We start from the raw sequence: 19,978 nt of genomic DNA, 5'->3' as shown, positions 1-19,978 counted from the left end.
ACATTCGTTTTTACTTTCATTTTTTTTTTCTTGACACCTTTTTAAGCCAGAAGTTTAAGTTTGATTATTAACTCAATGGGTATGAAGTTAAATTATTTAGGTTGACAGAAACAAAAGCTGGCAAATCTGGTAAAGGTATTATCTTTTGCATAGCTGGTGACTTTTGATTTTAAATAACATTTGAATTTTGGGAATGTTGTTGGGCTGCCCCTTCTATTACATCCTGATTCGGAATGTGTTCCCCCCCCCCCCTCACTTCTTTTAAGTGCCAGCTCTAACGAAGATTGACCATTCCTTTGAGATTGCAATCTGTGTCATCTTAAAATTATGTCTCTGCAGTGTGCACGAATTTCTGAGTCTATGCTGATAATGTCTGTTGGGGCAGAGTGTGGTAGCTCACAAATCATTCTGTGTGGTAGAAGGTTCTGGTACTGTGTTGACTGCCTATTGTTTTATGTTAGTGGAAAGTCTGTAGTTCACTCTATAGAGAATGAGCTGACCTATATTACTGCTAAAGGCATGAACAGCTCAGGCATTAAAGGAGTCCTCTCAGAAATGTCTCTTTTGTCCAAAGCACTCTACTGGCTACTCTGGGCACAGTTCAACTTCTTAAGGAAGAAAACTGGAGTTTGCATGGAAAGTGGAATATGGTTTGGTCTCTTCGTTGACTATGAGTTTGAGTCCACAGGGTCAACTTTATAATTCATTTTCATATCAGTCTGGGAGAGGCATTCTCTATCCGTTGCCTTTATTAAAATGACTAAAATGAAGTGACTGCTGCTTGATTTTGTTTGAACTGACTTCAGAAAGCCTGAAGCACAGCTTGTAACTAAGCACAAATGTAACTATTAATCTTAGAAGATCTAGCTAAAGTTTTCTGTTTCTAGCCTTTCCAAGATGCTGTGGTTCGTTCTAAAGAAAATGAAGATCATGTCCTCTTGGACATAGGTAAGAAATAATTAATCATTTTGACTTCCAAAAAGCTGTTGATATGTACTCTGATGCCACAAGGCGGTGTCTTTTAAAAAGGTGAATATCATTGATATTGCAACATAGCTTGGCAAAAGATCAAATGAGTTATGTCTATGTCAAAGAGAGAACCTCTTTCAAAATGCTTCTAGTGTACATACACAGTGCATCCAACAGTGTCATGTTATCCTAGGATTTTTCAGCAGAATATCAACTGTTGTAGGAATAAGAATCTTGAAAACGATTTCTGATAGATCCAATGTATGTGACTGTAGATTAAATGAAGCATGTGGAAATGTTTAGATGTAACAGTGCAAAGTGCATTGTAGGGCTGGAAAGAGAATATAGCCAACTAGATTAAGACAGTGCATTTAGAGAATGAAAATCAAATGGAAAGGTGAGTATTTTCAAGTTTAGGGAAAGGTCCAAATGGAAAGTGCAACCATGGCTGCATACAAAGCAGAGCAAGGAAGAGAAAGACAAGTAGCTGAGCTCAGCCTGTGGGAGCTGCTGTGCCAGGCAGAGGCTTGCCTGTGGTCCAGTGCTGAGCTCAGAATGGCGGAGCCCAGATGGCTGCATTCAGACCACTTGTGTGCAGGCTCTGGTGGCTGCAAAACCAAGAGTTGCTCTGTGTGTGTGCAAAGAGGGGGGACGTGCATGCATGAATAGAGTCGTTATATGTTAGAGAGAAATGAGTTGGCATAAACTCAGAGACATGGTTGTAAGATAAGAAAGCAGCAGATAATTTTAATAATCTCTCATTAAAATCATCATCTAGTTCTCAATATTTCTAGTTGTTGTTGGGTCAAATGCCTGTACTGCAGCAAGTCCAAATGCTTGTCTTGCTCTCCCATCCAAGCAATATGGGATCTGCATAAGGAAATTGGGACTAGTAGCAAAAATATTAATATGCATGGTTATACTGGCTTTAGTACTTTTGTGGATAGCACAGAATAGCAGTCCTTGTCTTGCACAAAAATGCAGTGCATGTGCTTGCAATGTTACTTCCCACATGATCAAATCATTTCTGTCAATGAAGACCAAAGTGTTGGGCTGCATCTCAGTGTAGGAGGGTGTGGAGCCATTGGGGAGTGATTATGGTTTGCTAATCTGAAGCCACATCTGCTCCAGTCTAAGCTCTGGTTACACCATCTGGAGCAAGCAGAAGGTAGCTGAAAAGCTGCAGAGTGGAAATTCTCCACCCTGAAATTATAGCTGATACTTTTTTTTCTTACCCATGAAATGAATTTTCCTTCTAAGTCATCATTTGCATAGGGCTGGATGTGACAGCAGGAACAGAAGCCAAGCCCTCTGGCTTCAGAACAGTTCCCTCTCCTCTCTGAAGCTTGGATGGGCAGCTGCTGGCAGATCCTGGGTCCCCTTCAAGGAGCAAGCAAGAGACTTTGGCTGTGGTTCATACTGCTAGCTAGGAATGGTAGATTCTCAAAGGAGCTTCTGGGTGAAAAAATGGTGTACTTGCATACAGCTTGGAACAAGATTTAGGTGCTTAATATTTGATTTTAGCTTATTTTCTTAGGCATCTTATGCATTTACAAAAATAAATTATAAATACGTAGATAAATGTGTATATACACATATCATATACATGTGAACATATAAACCTTTTGTCCTGAGCACATGCTTAGCTTATATTAAACTCAGAAATATTACCTATTGTACCTCCTGTCTGAAAATGAACCTTCTCTCTCTTCACTGAATTGTAATCACCATGTAATACATCTAAGAGGTTGACTTACATGTGGAGAAGCTGCAGTGAAGACTATTCTACTTGTTTTAGAACAGACTTCAGTAAATCACTGTAGCTGAAAATGTGCTCACTTTGTGTGAAGACTGGAGCATGGTCTCACTACTATGTGGGTCTTGAGCTCTCCTCACCCATCTCCCGTCTCTGACTACTGAACTCAGCTGAAATTTAGCTTGTAGTGCTGACATTTGATGGGTTTTTGCTATTGACCTCAGCAGAGCCTGGAAGGCCTCCCATCAGCAGTTTGTGTGGGAGGTGACAGGGTTAATATGCAAGCTGGGGTTTAAGGGTGCTCTTGGATGTGCACTAAAAGGTGAAGGTAGGGAGGGAAAGGGATGAAATTAGGGTTTAGTGACAACCAAAAATTTATAAGTTGGCTTAAGCTGGTTTTATGGGTTTCTTTGAATATAAAAAACAGTATATGTTCTAACCTGACTCACATAACCATATTGCTAAATGTCATAGTTTTATCACCCAGAATTGTTTTAAACTACTTAAAAAAAATTGTTTGCTTGGCATTGTTTTTAAATGGCAACTCTTTTGGCAGGAAGAACACACAGTGGGGAATAAGAAGAGAAATGGAAATGGTTGTCAGTGGGGGAGAGGAAGAGGGAAAACGGCTGGGGGGTTGAGTGAGGAAGAATGAATAGAAACGAGCAAACTCTGGAATCTCACTAGGAAGTTGGATGAGTAAATCAAAGAGGATTTCTAAGAGCAAGAACACCAGTACTCTTTGAATGGGTTTCTTTGAATGGATGTAAGTTATTCTGCTTCTGCTTCTCACTCTTTTTCCACGTGGTTTGAGAAGCTTATCCAAAAATTGGTCTAGGCGTGGTGGGTCCTGGAGGGGTTCTGTTCATGCTTTCTGTCTGCACAGCCCTGCCATTTCAAATGTATTGACTGATGTGGTTCTTTCTCCTCACCCAACAAAGTTTGGGGAGTATCTTGCAAGGGTGCTCACAGCAGTCAGTAGGGTGCTAAAAGGATGCCAACTCTTCTTGCTCCTTGTCTTCATCTTTGGTTTGGGACCTGGCTGCCTCAGGCACTGTTTGATTCTCAGAGTTCAATTTGAAAAATTGCTCCCCTTGGCCTCTGCTGAGCAAGAGGCTCCACATCCTCCAGAACTGAGGGAGGGGCCCTGGGGTCCCACCCTGATGTGTACTGGGGAGGTGAGGAACACACATGGGAAGCCATGTGAACTGCATACGCTTTTTCCTAGGGTGAAATGGGATTGTCATATTCAGGAATTGAAAAAACAGGAGTAAACTGTGGGGCACAAGAGAAAGCTAGAACAGGGTGAACAGTGGATGGCATAGAGACACCTGAATTCAGTGCTAGTCACACCTGCCAGTCTCCTTTCCCCCCACCTCTCTCCCTCTCCCTCTCCCTCTCTTTCTCTCTCTTTCTCTCGGAAGTTGCTAAAAATGTGTTTTGTGTTTAAAACAAAACAAAAAAAAACCAACAACATAAAAAGACTTTTTTTAGTGAAAGAAACACAGTGGAAAGATTAAGAGAGGAAAAACAATATCCAGTCGGGGAGAGTGAATGAAAGAAACAAACAGGGAAGCAAGAAAATAAAGGATTTTTTTTTTCAATGTTAAGCATATGTATTATTGCCAAGCATTGTCATCCTCAAGAGTCAGCAGCCCTGTACTTTCTGGGAGAGAGTCTAGGAGGTGACAGCTGAATGCTGTTACTGTTGGGCATGTGACGGTGTTAGCAGGGCATGTGTTTTTAAAGAGTTATAATTCCTTCCTGTTTTGTATAGCTGGTTTGGAAAGAGGATGTTCACAAGGCCATTTATAAAGCTGCAAAAGTTTCTCTTTTCCAACAAGAAAAATCTAACCCCCAGTTTTTCTTCCAAGGAAATATAACTTCAGGAAGGCAGGATGATGATAAATTTTCAAAATATTTTCCCTGTTCTCCTAGTTACAGTGCCAGTGACCTACTGGTGTCTGTCTAATCTAGTATGTTTGCTCTGCCAGTGGTGAAAGGGTTTTGCAAGCCAGGTTTTGCACTTTGAGAGATAAAAATACTGATGCCAAATTTTGGTGGTTCTCTGTATGTGACCAGGCAGCTGTAAAACGTTTTTAGTAGAGTCTGTCCTTTGATTTTCATGGTTCCACAGAAATCCTAGTTTAACCACAGATCAGTTTAAGGAACAGAACACAATGATCTTCTTCTCTGTGTAAACCAGTAGGGCTGCACTGTAATCTGCAGAGAATCTGTTTTCAATGTTGCTATTTTGTTCTTTTTTCAATTAGATTTCCTTACTGTGGTTGGTAAGACTTAAAAAGTTTTTTGTTTGCTTAAATACAAAAAAGCATGGTTCTGCTGTCTAAAGTCCCTCCTCAACACAGTTTTTGTTAGGTCTGTAAAATAATTGATTCTTCTACTGATTGAGGTTAACTTTTTCACTCCCTTCTATTATTTATTTATTTATTTATTTTTCCTTCAATGGGCAGAATATTTACAGTTCAAACTGTTCTGAGTCAACTGTACCTGTTTTGAGATTGGAATCACAGGAGGTAATTTTATAGTTATTGACAGATAAAAGTGAAAGTTGTATGTCGTGTGTTGCCTATTTGAGACAGTTACGAGAATCCTATGATTAATGCTAGGCAGATCTTTTGTGTTTGCAGTCCTTGCGTGGTAGCACCCAATCTGGTCTTTCCCTTTTGTATACTTGGGGAGAAGCTGTGTGATCCAGCCGTTGTATCTGTAGTCCAGGAGCTGCAGACCTTTACTTCAGTTTCTGTTCTGTTATGGATTTACAACATGACCTTGGGCATGTCAATTATCTTTTCCCTGTATCTGTTATTCATCACAAGTAAGGAAGACCATGAAGAATGAGATGAAAAAGAGGCACTGCAATACTTAAGTGATTGAAGATGTGCTGAAGAAGTTCAGGAAGATGGATTTGCAGTGGAAGGAGGCTTTTTTTTTTTTTTAAGACAGGTGTTTTTGGAAATGTGATGGTTTTGAAAATTGCAGAGAAAAATACTATCTGAAGAAAACTGTAGTTATTGATGCAGCTGTCTTTTAATAACTGTGGCATTTATACTGTGCCCTTTTTCACTGAAGTTCTCATAGATCTTTATGGTGCTTCTTTTACTGAGCAAAACCTTTGTGTAGTTCCTTGCACCTTGCAGAACAGACACTTAACCTGGATCTGGTCTGTCAGAACCCTTCCAGAAACAACCTTTAAACAACATATAGCCTTTTTATTTTTTTTTAATTTCATTAGATAAAACATTTTCTTGTTTGTTTAAACTGTCTATAAACAACTGAGTGTTGAAGATAGCTGAATAGTTGAGAGCTAGAGAAGATGTGGGAAGAAAAATCTTCCTGGGATGTAAGCCTCAGCTGAGCTTAATTAAAAAGCTGTGGAGAAATCTGGAAGAAGAAACATTAAGCAGTAAAACAAGCTTGTTCTTGTTTCTTGGAGTTTCCTCCACTCTTCATTTTCTGAGACATTACAATTCAAGTTAACCTCAAAAGGAAGACAGAAAGAAAAATGAACAAGCTACAAACATGTGCTGTCTGGCTTCCCAGAACTTGTCCTTCTCCTCTGCCTAAAATCCAAAACAAATTTGCTCAACAAAATAATCCTTCAAAAAGAGGTTCTTTTTTCTGATGTTTAAATAAGCTCTTTTGCCTGTCTTCTGCCCAGTCTCATTTCACGCTAACGTAAATAAACAATCTGGGATATATCTAATGTCAAGCTACTCTTTAAATATGAAATGTATTCCAGAACTATATTGTGAAGAGAACAGTTATAGTCTTGAAAATGCACAAATGAACACATTTCTCAGCTTTCTTCCTCCTTGAGAAGCAGCCCTTCCCTTGAAATCTTCCCTGAAACATGGAAAAGTGAATGTTTAATGAAACGGGTCTTTGGTGAACTTTTTGGCTGCTCAGGTTGGCAGTGTAATTGTAGACTCAACAACCAAGTCATTGGCAAAACTTCAGTATAAGCAAGGTCCAATTCAAACTTCGGTGTGCTTTCATGTACGGCCACGTGTGTTGTCTGCGTTACTGGGACTTGCACAGGACTTTGTGGACCAGAAACCTAGAAGAAATTTCTGTTTATCCTAGCCCTTAATTCTCAAGCTTTTGCAAATAAACTCAGGAGACCTTTTCATCAAGGCATGAGACAAACAGCAATGAGCTTTCTGTCCATAGCTGGACTGCACATCCCAGCTACCCTTTCGATGTGAATAGATGCTGGACAAGGAGAGCATTTAGTCAAATTATCTCACTATGTACGTTGCTGGAACTGCTTAGTGGTTGTTTCGGGAGTCAGGGCATAATGACATAATGACTGCTGTCACATGAAAGTAGTATTAATGAGCTTGTTACCCATGCTCAGATTGTTATCCTAAACAACCAGGTGAATATATAATATATATATATGCTTTTTTTTTTTTTAAAAAAAAAAAAAGGAAAGCATATCCAGTGAGTCATGAACCAGATTTCAGAAAGCTCTGAGTCTGAAGAACACTGTGAAACCATAATATCATTACAGTAAACTGGCCAACATGCAGCATTTGGGACAAAGCCTGAAATAATGCTTTTTGTCCAGTGGCTCTTTGGCTAGACTGACTCAGGGTTGAGCAGAGGTAGCGCTTTGCCTCAGTTTTGTAAGCTCTGAGCTCTTCTTCATCCCAGTCTCTTGGGTGTTATCCAGGGATTTTGCAGTACTAGTATTGTTTATGCAAACCTGGTTCTCTTACATTCTTAAAGGTGAATTGCTCCTTTAGTTTAGCAAAGAAATAAGATCTAAGTACCACAACTTAGAAGCAGTTGCTTTTCGAAGGAAAGATAAGTATTGCCAATAGGTCTTTGTGGAATGATGCAGCTATCATTGACTGTCATAAACATGGTATTTTTAACATGAAAACGTTATTCTCATTATATCTATTCTAACTGAAGTTGTCATCCTAGTTTCAAAGAAAAAATAGGCAGAACAGCCTTAAAATTAATTTTATAATTCACATTGTAGTTAGAAATATACCTGCAGGTGAGTAGCTAAAGAGTTAGATAAAAATGTAGATGTTATGGCCTTCTCTCAGTCTGGATCTTTTACAACACTGTGATTCTATGTGCACTGTCTGGAGTTAGTAAAAGGATACATCCCTGGGGAAATAAATGCAATGGAGCATAAAAATGCTTGGACTGGCAATCTAGCTTAAAGTGAACCAGAACGCAGTGCACGCAAACTGGCTCTGCTTCTTCTGCCATCTGCCGTGACTTGAGTGCTTCAGTAAACTCTGTTATCTGTGTACAACAGCATTTTTAGAGACAGGTCAGGTGGCCTGCCACTCTCACTGGGGTCTCTCTGAAAGTAGTATCTTGGTTCATCTTCAGACTACTGCCCAAGAAATTGCACAAATAAATAAAAGAAAAAATCAACCCACATTTATAGCACCACATCTTTATTTTTATGTTTTATTAATATTTCTGATGTTTGTATACACAGCTTTGATAGGAGATGCTTATTTCATTAAAGGGGACGTTAATGTGCGTGGGTTTTGTCACCGGCTGCTTGAATGGAAAGGTGGAGAATGCTTGCAAGAATTTCAAGTAGGAGATGAGGGGACTGAGGGCTCAGGGCCATTTAATCTTATATCAGAATTTACCTGGCTTTGATACTTACCTTCACCTAGGGCTTTTCTAGGAGAGAAAAATCTGCCTCTGTAAATGGTGGTGAGAGGAAGAGGCTCCATAATGATAAACACTGATGATCTTTCATAGGACTGTTGCTAGCACTAACCTGTAGCATTGTTGGGGTTGAAACAGTGAAAAGCAGATGTGCTTGCTGACAAATGTGTGCAGTACAGGAAGGTCGCAATTCCCCCTTCCTCTCCAGTGCTCTTCCCCTTCCCTGCAGTGTTCCCCTTGATGGTGACATGGGACGGGGAGTTTTGCATGCAGTTTCAATGAAAGAGACAGGTTCCACCAAATACTGTCAAAATTTGGGCAGTGATGATGGCCAGTGATTGCTGCCTGAATCTTTTTGTGATCCACTGCTATGCAGTTTAAATTCCAAGTTGTTGTGTTGCTAGTGGGAGGCCGTCTCAGATCTCCTTTGCTTGTGCACAAAGAAAGGAAATAAATACATCAGAAAAGACAGTTCTCTAAACTGAATGAATGAATCACCCATTGGAAGCTCAGCAGTAAGAAAGATCATAAAAACAAATTGGGGAGGTCATCTGCCAAGATCTTAAGGATCTGGACTTTGTTCTGTGTTTTTCAGTGTATTCATCAATGATTTGGGAAAGGGAGAGGGGGAGAAGAGAGATGTGGCAAAGTTTTCTGACAATTCCAGTGTAAACTTCTATAAGAAAGACCCAGGTGTTTGGCAGAGAAGAGAGGTGGTAAAGATTTTTTTTTTTTTTTTTTTTTTTTGTGACAAGCTGTCCTATGGGAACTGTGATGCTGTTGCTGGCAGCAATCTTCACAATCACCATATAATTGCTGCGGGCAGGTGGAAAGAACATTTGGGTTGGAGTGTGCTTGGTGTGTGGGAACTGGCTGGTAGCACTTTGCTTTCAGTCACCTTTAATTCACATTTGCTGAATTTTCAAAACAATGATTAGGTTTACCGTCCGGTAATGTAGCTATTTTGTCCAGGTACATTGGCAGGTCCTTCCTGTGACCTTAGACAAACAGTGGAGCGAAGATGGTAGGAAAGTCACATGGACCTGTGGGTCACAGAAGTCAGCGGAGAAAAGCACGTAGCCTTTTCTATGCTATCTTTTCTTGTCAGAGTCTTCTCCACAGTTTTGGGAAATGAACTCTGCTGGTCCTGCAACAGAATGAAGCTGGGGGAAATCAACTTTGTCCCTAATGTTAGTGAGGACTGGTCAGAGCAAACTGGGGAGGGCATTTCTGTCAAAGCCATTGCTCATGCAGTTCTCATCACCCACACCCAATGCAGACCATCACCAGTCCTGTTTCTGGGGTCATTAGCCTTGTAGATCTGTTCTCCATCTGGGAAGGGGACACCTAACTCAAAGGGGTCTTCTCTTTCTGGCCTGCCAGAGAGCTAGCTACCAGCTATGGGGCTGTTTTAGCAGTGTTTCAGGAGAGGGAGACCACATCCCCCCCACCACTTCGCTATGAGGCTGTCCTCCAAGTGCCCTGGGGAGGTGATGGTACTGTTCCATGGAAACTGTAAATGCTGGTGACATTCCTGTACTTCCTTCCGTCTTGCCACGAGTGGAGGGAGAGGTCTGACAGCAGACAATAGACTGTAATATCTCTGAAAAACATTTATATCATATGGGTGTGTTTTGGCAAGCGTTAGGTGAAAGAATTTAAAGCATTGCATTAGTATTTATCAAAAGCATTAGCCTTAGGTAATGCACACAAAAAACATTTGTTCTTTATCTTCACTTCACATCTATACGTTGATATACATAATTGAAAACATTTTACAAGGAAAGTAAGGTTAATATTTTCCAGCTAGAAAGCACCTTTTATAAGCTGCCAAATCTCTGTGCCAGCTCCATGCAAATACCACCACTGAAATGCTGCCACTTTGGAGATGATGAGTGGGAGGTGAGATGTAGATTGGATCATCCCCCAAAGTGCAAGAATGGGGAGAAAAATATTTTTAGACATAGACTGTAAGGCAAAGCAAAGCCCTTCTTCATGGCAAAAAGCAGCATGAGGTCTTCAGTGGCTGCAGAAAGGAGTTCTACAGTCAAGAAAAAAGATAAAAATCTTTCATAGGACCCAAACAGAGCAAATAATGTGAGTGGTATTCAATCAGCCCTTCAGAAATAGTGGCATAAGGTTGATAATTTATCTGCACTTTCAGAATGCAATTGACAAATTCTCATGCAAGTTCCTATTCAGGGGCGATTGCAGTAAGTATATAAAAAGCCTAAGATTTGCCCAAGAAATAGAGAATGAATAGCAGGAGTAAATGATCAGGTCTTTATCACAGCAGAAGTTTAAAAGCTGGATTCTCCAAGTATTATGTAATAGGATAGCAGTTTAAAAATTACTTAACAGTCCTCAATTACTCATTTATGTTTGGAGGTTCTAAATTAACACTGCTAGTTTAAGGGCAGGCAATAGCTGAAACAGTCAGTGAAAGCATTTATGAAACATGCAGAGGTCATTCAGAAAAGTAAATATCTTGGCATATAAAATATTTTATTGCCATTTAATACGTCAGCTGCATGTCCACGCTGTGAGAGTTTTGTTCAGTTCTAATCGTTTCTCTCTGGACTAACTATAGATAAAAGGAAGACCAGTGGAAGTGAACAAGTACATTTTCCTTGATCATATAAAGTTGGGTGAAAAAAGTCAGAATTGGCCAATGTAGAGAAAAGGAAAAAAAAACAAAAAACATTCCTCATCAAGAACGAAAGAGTAATTGCCTAAATTGAAAGGTGAGAAATTTTAAAGCCAGTGTAAAACTTACAGTGCTCTTTAAATGTGAACACCAGTTCACCCACAGAGCACTGCCCTGAGTACATGTCTGAAATTCAGGCTTGTATTCAGGTTGTCATTAAATATATCTGGTGATAAAGAGAGCACTTGGTTAGGGAAAAATGTTGTGTACAGGGGAAATCTTTTGTGTTGGAGCAGCTGGGAAGATATTTCCTAAGTGAACAAGTTACCCAGTAAATATGCTCCATCCTTTCCTCTTTTTTTCATTTAACTGTGGCCACAACTGGTGAGTGGGGGCTGGCCAGAGTGCAGGTGCGCAGGAGAACATCCGCCCCTGTGTTCCCGTGGACCCAGGGGATCCATCAGTGCCTCTCGAACTTGACATTCCAGGGAACAGAGATGTTTTGAAGTGGATGCTTAAACCGTGGATTTATATCCCCTCTGTATTTTCAGTTATCCATTGTCTGCTGTGATTCCCTGGGGCTGTTAATTATATATATAAATCAAACAAAGTCTATGGGAGTGTCTAATATTTAAAGTGAAAGTCTAAGGCTTCCAGCGTCTGGGGCAAATTACTCTTTCCAGGCCTAACAAAGCTGGCAGAACTTCAGTTAAGGGAAGGGCAGAACAATGATCTGCTTCAATTGTGTTTTATGTAATTTGTGCACTTTATGAAGTGCTCATATAATAATTGTTTTATCCCTGAAAACCTGATAGATACTTTTATAATGAGCTTTGAATTAAATTTGCATTTGAATTGCATGATCTTCTTTCAACAAATACATTGTTATCTCTGACTGCAATGTGGATTGAGGAATCACTTGAAACATAATACAGAAGTAGCGCTGCAGACCTCAGCAGCCTGAAAAATAATTGAAGTGAAGTAAAGAATGTTAACAAGCTCAAATGTCATCATCTTCCAAAAACTGACATTTAAGCTGATCCACATTCCCTCTCCTCCTTTATGTGGAACACAAAAACGCATGCATTGTGGGGTAACTAAAAGAAATGTTTGGCGGAGCTGGTTAAGAAACAGTGGACATGTTATTTTTGTATTAGCTCTTGTATAGCCACATTCGAGTCTGTTTAAAAAATGTAGTTTGTGTAGTGTAAAGATGTTGGGGGAAGGGATAATGAGTTCCTACTGAATACTAATTGCCTGCGAGTTGTTCAGGGAGACTGTATAAGAATGGAGGATTTGTTGTAAATTAGTCACTAGCTGTATTGTGCATTGCTATGAGGTTAGACTAGTGCTGTAAAGGTGCCAGCTCTACAAAATCCTTATGATTCACTGTCTCACTTGGTGACTGTGTGAAGGAGAAAACACTATTCAGACTAAATATTATTGGAAAGAGAGCTCCTCTAATGACATTTTAATCTTTCTATATAACACTTAAGCTTTACGCTCATTTGAGCTAGAAAGATGGGAGCGACAGGCTTTTGAGTGGGTTATCTCTGCTTTCCAGCTGCAACATCCCAAGGTCTGCCAAAGTCATAAACACTGAGAGGGGAGGCATTGCTTTGCAGTAATAAAGGGTCCAGCAGATAGACTGGTTTTCTTAGTTTACTATTAATCTTTTCTTCTTCGCTTCCAGCATTTTGCTTATCCTCAGTTTGAGAGTTCTTGTAAATCCTAGTTTTAACGTGGAAAAAAAGCTTTGAGAAACCTTGCACTGGTTTGTTTATTTTTGAGACATATTTTCTCATTTCTTACTCAGCTCCTATTGTTTTCGTTTACATCAAAATGGAAAGGTGAGTTAATGATTCATTGGCACACAATGACCTTTCAAATAGCTCTGGACCACGATGCAACAGCTCCACTCGAAGCTCTCATACTTTAACCTCCTTGCTTCTGCCTTAATATTTGCAGCCTGATCTGTCTACATGCCTGGACGCCTGAAGAGAGCAAACATTTACAGCTTTTCCCTCCCCTGTGTTTAGTGGGCAATTTGATCCTTCTTTGTCCATTCCTTTATTTTACATCACTCTTAGACTTGACTTGCAATTGAGAACAACAAAGTGCAACTTTGAGAATCTGCTCTGTGCTTATTGAGCAAAAAAATGGACTCAGACTCTGATTCACCTTTTAATTACTCTTGGCCTTCCCTACCTAAAATGAGGATTCGAAGAAGGGCATCCAAACAAGGTAGAAAAAGCTGTCTTCTTTTAAGTGATTCTTGCTTACTAGCTCTGCCTCTTTTTCGTTGTCTGGTTGTGTGCAGGTGGCTATCAACAGCTGTAATGAGGTAGATTTTCTTCCTTTTCGTCGAAAGTCTACCTCACTGTTAGTTATGCTTTTGTAAATAAGGTTATTGAAAATTGTTGAGAAAAAAATGTTTTCTCCAAGTTACGTGCTGTTCTTTAAAATTGTTTTTGTTTCTTTACTCTCTCAGGACTTCTTTTCTTCAGGCTATAAGTGTTGTTCTCACTAAGCAGTTCTGGTGTCCTGGGAGCTTGCAAAACGGCACTGCTGCAGCTACAGAAAGTTCTGCTAGCTACAGTTGTTTTCACTTAAGGGGAATTTTGTAACTCAAATATGTCTCAACAGCTAACAAGAGAACCTTTTAAATTATGTACAGAAGTCTTATCAGAATGAAGAGGGAACTCTTTTGCTTTCTGTAAAAGAAAGAGATGGCAGGCTCAGTTGTTTTCTGCACAGATCCTGGTGCAGTTAGACATTGTCTGTCTTTGTGGAGAAGCCTCTGAGAGGGAAGCATTATAAATTGTCAGTATGATAAAGGGAGTTTTAAGGAGATTGAAAGGCACTGGGCAGCAAATTTATGTTAGGAAGAATTATCATTAGAAGCCTTAATGAGGAAAGATATTTTTCCTGCATTTAGAAGCAAAGAAAAGAAGACAATGAGTGGAAAAAAATGTAATTTACATTTCCTTTCATAAAATTGCTTTTTTTTGTTTCAGAAAGGGAAAAGAACAAATAAGAGAATCAAGATCCATCAGTGTCACTAAAGTCAGTGAGTGAGGAGAATCATGTTGCTTACACACGCTCAGACTTTGACCTTAACTTTTAGAGCAAAAAACGTGTACAGAATGCACTTCTTAACATACACAGCAATTTATGAACTTTTTATTTGTGGGAAAATCCATTATTTCCCAAGTGCAGAGGAGTTTCTGTAATGTGTGTGGATGTGTACACAATCTGTAAAGAAGATGAAACGGATTGCAAATTGTGTGGTGTGCAGTCTGTGTCTCTCATGAGTACTTGATTTATCTGTATATGTTGTAGCTATTCACCCATTCTCTATGGCACTTTGATTGTTCTTTATTTTACCTTAGGACAGCATTATTAGTCTTAGATATTTTACCTGTTACATAGCATTTTATACACTCCTGATGTTTTCATGTTATAGTATTGTGTCTTGCTTCACGTCCCCTTTAATAGCATACCAACACATGTGGCTTGTGTGCAGAGGTGATAGGCTATGTTGTGTTGCTGGAGTAAGAAGATGCTCTGGGTGCACCTGTGTGTTTCAGTGATAAATTCCAAATGGTGTCAGGGGTGTTGAAATCCCAGCAGCAAGTGAGGTGGGAGAGGCACCTCTGTGCGGGGATGAGCTATTCTCCACTTTGCTGCAGGACGGTTGTGTTGGTGGCTTCCCTTCCAAGCAGAACAAGACATGTTTTCCACAAGGCCAGGTGTGGGACATGGTGCCTTGAAGCTGTGTTTCCATCACGTAGGAGTTCGGGTCTCAGTGAACAAGAGACCCTGAGAGCTGGCTTGATGCAGTGCGGGATTCTTCCTCCCCACCCCAAAAGTCATGAAGAGTTATGTACCTGCGTTGGGTGCTTCGGCTGATCTGGGCAATAAATGTCAGCTTCCTCTCTTCTGCCCCAAGCCCATTGTAGGTTTCACGGTCTGGGGTTTCTCTTCCCGGGAGGTAGTGAAGCTCTGCAGATTTCTGGTGGGAAATTCGAAAGCTGAAATTCTTGAAGACTACTTTGCAACATATACATTAGTTTTTTCAAATTTTAAGTTTCTCACACCCAGTTCAGCATTTGTCCATGCTTGGAGACCTCTCAGTCTTCACAGGACAGAGCATACTAAGAAACTAAGCATACTCTAGTTTGGAAATGTAGTTTTTGCATTTTGGTGTTGTACAAAATGAGTCACCCGCTTATTTTTGCCTTTATACGCATTGATTTACTGCAAACGGCTATGGTACCTGCTTCAGAGAGGGTGGTCAGGGCTGTGAATCCCACAGTGGATGAGATCTCTCTCTTCTCATCCAGGTTTAGGTGACAAAGATCAAAGGTGATGATTAAAAAGTGCCTTTATTGTCTGTGTTTCTTAGTGGCTACTGTAGCATCACGTCTGGAACATCCTGGATAAGATTTCTAGCATACAGCTGCCTGACTGTCTCCACGATGTATACGGGAAACACAGTGCTTTAGTTTTCCACTCCACAGATTCAGGACACTTAAATGTCACGTTCAGGTTTGTGACAACAGCATCTCAAAGCCTGCCTCACTTTATTCACAGTGTAGTGCTGTTCTTATGTACTTGTTTAATTTTACTCCCAGGAGTGGTTGCATTGTCTGAATGAAGCACTAAGACTCTCCAGGCTAGGAATGAAGATACATGGTTGAAAGTAACCATACAGTCCACATCTCCAAATATGCATATTGCTTTTTTGGTGCCTTGTCAGGAATTTGTGGACTTCTGTGAAATTCAGGTAACCATCTCTGGATTTAGAGGAACATTTCCATAGTCCTGCGTGACCCATGCATTTAGTTGTCTCCATTTCTTCTCTGACTTCATACCTCTCTTACTTCCAGTTACACATTAACCCCTATTTGGACTGCTGGGGGTAAATGTGATGAGCTGTCTGAAAACTATTCGTTGTATCTAAAGAAGGGAATTTGTAATTTCTTTCCTGGCTCTCAGCTTGGTCACACTGATGTACTTCACTTCCCTTTTGCTATGTGCCTTCTCAGAAAATTTAAGTTTTGATTTTTGTGGTAAAAGTCAGTATTATGACTTTGGTCATAATACTGGTTTGGACCATTTTCCAAAACAGGTCATTCAAGGCTATACATCTTCTTATGCCAGTATTAAGCATGTTTTAAATTACCGCTATGATGATCATGTGTTTTCTGAAGTTAAAGTATTTTCACGAGCTTTTGTGCCTGTTAAAATGTGCAGCTTTTGCTGAATAACCTTGATGACAACATGACATAACAGAAATTGTAGAGAACTTGTGCCTAGTTATTCGGTGGTCCACATCTTTTATTTTATCCATGTTTGGAGATTATCCTTCTCAGCACTGTGGCTTTTGTTCACCTGCATCTAAACAAGGCATACATCTTTCTTGTCTGTTTACCAGGCAGATGGCAGAGATCCACATGCTCTGTTAAAGGGAGACATGCCTTTATTTTATTCCTTTTTGGTGGCTGTGGCACAGTATACTGTCACAGAGCATTCAGCTCTGAGAAGGAGGATCAGCTTGGTGTGCTTGCTGGGTTGTTGATCAGAGGTGTGCTTGCTGGGTTGTTTCAGCAGCAGAGGGCTGGGTCTCTTCTTCTGTGTCATATTTGGGTCGTGTTTTCCTTAATAAGCATCCTGAAGTCCATTACCAACACTTTTCAGAACTAGATCTCTTTGGGACACCTTCATTGCCAAAAGAGATGCCGGTCTTACCATCTCTTCATACACCATGCTGGAGTTTGCATCTGCAATGGGAATAACAACACCTTTGACTGGGGAGGGTGGGGGATATGTATGAGATATTGTGTTTGAAAATACATTTAGTCAATACTCCTAACCTTTCAAATAACAACAACAAAAGGCCTTTCTGGGCTTTAACACTGTCACCAAGTGCAGTGAACTATTACTACCTGCTGTCATTTTAAACTGATGAAAGGTATTGATGGTCCCCGTAAGACCGATGATGACTCATAACTGTTCATTATGCAGGCTGGAAGCAATTCGTGGGGCTCCAGGAATTCAGTGCATGATGTGGAAATTTGCTATGGTTTTGTCCCCCTTTAAACTAAGCTGGCCTTTCCAGTAGAAATAAGTTACTAGCACAGTCAATGTGTAATTAATAATGCTCTCCCCTGCATTCAGCAAAGTCTTGAAATGGTTTTCTGGTTAACACAGTTAGTGCAATGTGGTCATCACTTCAAGTATGTTTGAAATTGGAGGGGGAAGTAGGTAAGGAGGTTCAGTGGAATCATGCTGCATCACAAAGCCCCAAATGCCCTGCTTTCTTTCGTCTTTTCACTTAAAACTCTGGTGAATATTTAGAGGCATGTTTAACAGCAGACTGGCTTGGGGTATATAATTGAACCTCCTTCAGCTGAGCACAGGAGCCAAATGCCACCCTCCCAGCTGTACCCACCAGGCTAATACCTGGGGGAGGCAGTGGAGACAGTGGATGCACAAGAGGCAATGTAGAGCTTGATATCTTTTTCTTCAGTGGTTGTTGGTTTAAGATCAGCACTCAGAAAACTTTGCTTGCCACAAGAAAGCACTGCCTGTTTTGCCAAATCACATTTCCTTATGATTTTAGCTGCCAAAGTCTGATGAATTGCTGTAGAAAACAATGGTTTACACTATTTATAAACAAAGACTTCAAGATTTTGGCAGGCATAAGGAAATGGTTTGTAGCTTTAGCAAGTCTCAAGATGGCAGTCACTAAAATCATGTTAAAAATCCTACAGGAGGGAAGAAGCAAAATGAGAGGTATAAGGATGTTTTTAATGCTATGAGATCCCACAAGGCCTGCCAGGACTAGAAGAAAAATAGTTCATAGTGTGCATTTCTAAATGGGAATTTCCAGTTTTCTCTAAGTATAGAGGTTACTGTTCATGGGCTTTATGAGATAGAATCTTAAAATGAAATAAAAGCTGTGGTGTAGCATTGCATTTTTGGCCATTGTCCAGGATTTTTTTTTTTTGAAGGAACAAATGTCCCAAATCTTGTCAAGTGTAGTTTCTAATCCAGTGTCTTGTAACTCTTCTTGCAATCTGATGGCCATAGGCATGGCATCTTCCAGAAGAACCATTGTTCTAGAAATATATCTTATATATCTGTTTTCATACTCTCTAGAACTGGGCTGGTTCCCACTTTGTGAAACTTTGCCCCTTCTACAATCAGAAGATACTATGAGGCCTTGATGACCAGCTCAGGTGCTAGATTGGTGCATCTCTTCATACTCAAATGCAGCTTCAAGAGAACTGTACCTAAAGGACAGATTGACTGTTTCTATAGCACTTGGTTACGTTTTCTGCCACTCAAAACTCTGAAATACAGAGTCAGCACACACAGCTTTCAGTAATATTTGCAGTCATGAACATACTATAGAAATATAAGTCCTTAAATTCTGTTAATGATTGATCGTTGTTGAAACTGATTGTTTATCATTTCAGTAGCAAAAGCAGATCATGTGCAGTCTTCATCCCAAACATTATGTTCACAGATCAAACCTTAATTGATTTCTGTCATCCTCTAAAGACACTATCAGTAGTATTTTGTTTATATCTTTCTTACAATTTTGTTGCTGTTTGTTTGTTTTAAGAACAGTGATTTACTTCACTGGTTTAAGATTACGTTGTTTCCAGCAGGCAGAAAGCTTCCAGCAGGCAGAAAGACTGTACAAAGTTCTAGCTTGGTAGGAAAATTGAAGGTTTTCCTAGCCAAGCTGCAGGAACACTTACTTTTTATGAATCATTTTGTGGTATCTTTTCTAGTTTTGTTGACTATAGGCTTCTAGAAACATATACCAAGTGTTAGGCAATTAAGAAATTGGCAGATGTTTGAGACGCCACGCAAACATTTCTCAAATTGTAATCTTAAGATTTGGTGCTTAATAGTTAAATTTCTCAATTTTTTTATGACACTATACAAAAAAGAAAATGGTTTGAGAAATAATTGCCTGTTTTCCACAATTTATTTTTTCCAGAGCAGAGACATTCTACCTTTGATGTTCTTAAGAAGCTAAAAACTCCACCTACTTTCTTTGCTGCAGCCAGACTTTCTGCCATGTTGAATGGAAGAGATGAAGTATATGCAAACTGCATGGTAGTAGACCAAGTAAGTTTATGTTTGAACTTCACACAAAGGTGAGAAGCTGAAGTCAGTGTTTCAGAGTTGATGCAGAGCTCCTGGATTAGTATTCACATTTCTTATCAATTTATTAGCAGCACTGGAAGTTAGAGTGTCCAGACCAAACTGTGTTTTAGATCAGTGCGTTGCACCTGAAATACCTCCTCACAGTCACACTTATGTATCATAACCTGGGGAAGAGGGACTAGTCCAACCTTAGTCATTGTGTGTAGTTGAACAGCTGCAAAATTTTGGCAGCAAGTGGCTGTGTTTTAGTGAAGGCTGAAGTGATCTATTTGTTTGTAATGTACTATAGGCTTTGCATCGGGTGAAAGTTTAAATATAGGAATAAGAAATGATAAGATCGTAATGTTAGAAAAAGGCTGAGATTTTGAAGTGTGATTTCTTTCTCTCGCTTTCTCTCTGTCTCTCTCTCTCTCTCTTTCTTTTCTGTGCCTTCGTGCCTTTGTGCCTCCCTCTCCCTCTCCCTCTCCCTCTCCCTCTCCCTCTCCCTCTCCCTCTCCCTCTCCCTCTCCCTCTCCCTCTCCCTCTCCCTCTCCCTCTCCCTCTCCCTCTCCCTCTCCCTCTCCCTCTCCCTCTCCCTCTCCCTCTCCCTCTCCGCATTCCTGAAATGCTTCAAGCACTGCACACACTGTAGTCCTAGTTTCTCATGACTGCTGAGGCAGAAGTTTCTGTCAGATGTCAGTATGTTCAAAATGCACCTAAGGTTACTGAGAGATGCATGAAATAATAACCTAGGAGTGAGTAAA

At 40.1% G+C, this 19,978-nt stretch overlaps 1 protein-coding gene across 1 annotated transcript in view; it reads left to right on the top strand.

The window, feature by feature from the left end:
• Positions 1–19,978, top strand: part of ARHGEF28 (Rho guanine nucleotide exchange factor 28) — a 109,610-nt gene that overhangs the window by 36,057 nt on the left and 53,575 nt on the right. The window contains exons 9-10 of the mRNA XM_050716398.1: positions 888–948; positions 19,066–19,196. Of these exons, the coding sequence (XP_050572355.1) occupies positions 888–948; positions 19,066–19,196 (192 nt within the window). The remainder of the gene's footprint in view (positions 1–887; positions 949–19,065; positions 19,197–19,978) is intronic.

Source organism: Cygnus atratus, chromosome Z (assembly GCF_013377495.2).
Source record: "Cygnus atratus isolate AKBS03 ecotype Queensland, Australia chromosome Z, CAtr_DNAZoo_HiC_assembly, whole genome shotgun sequence".
Lineage (NCBI taxonomy): Eukaryota > Metazoa > Chordata > Aves > Anseriformes > Anatidae > Cygnus > Cygnus atratus.
Note: the sequence above shows the minus strand (reverse complement) of the source record. Positions and strands in the feature narration are given on the sequence as shown.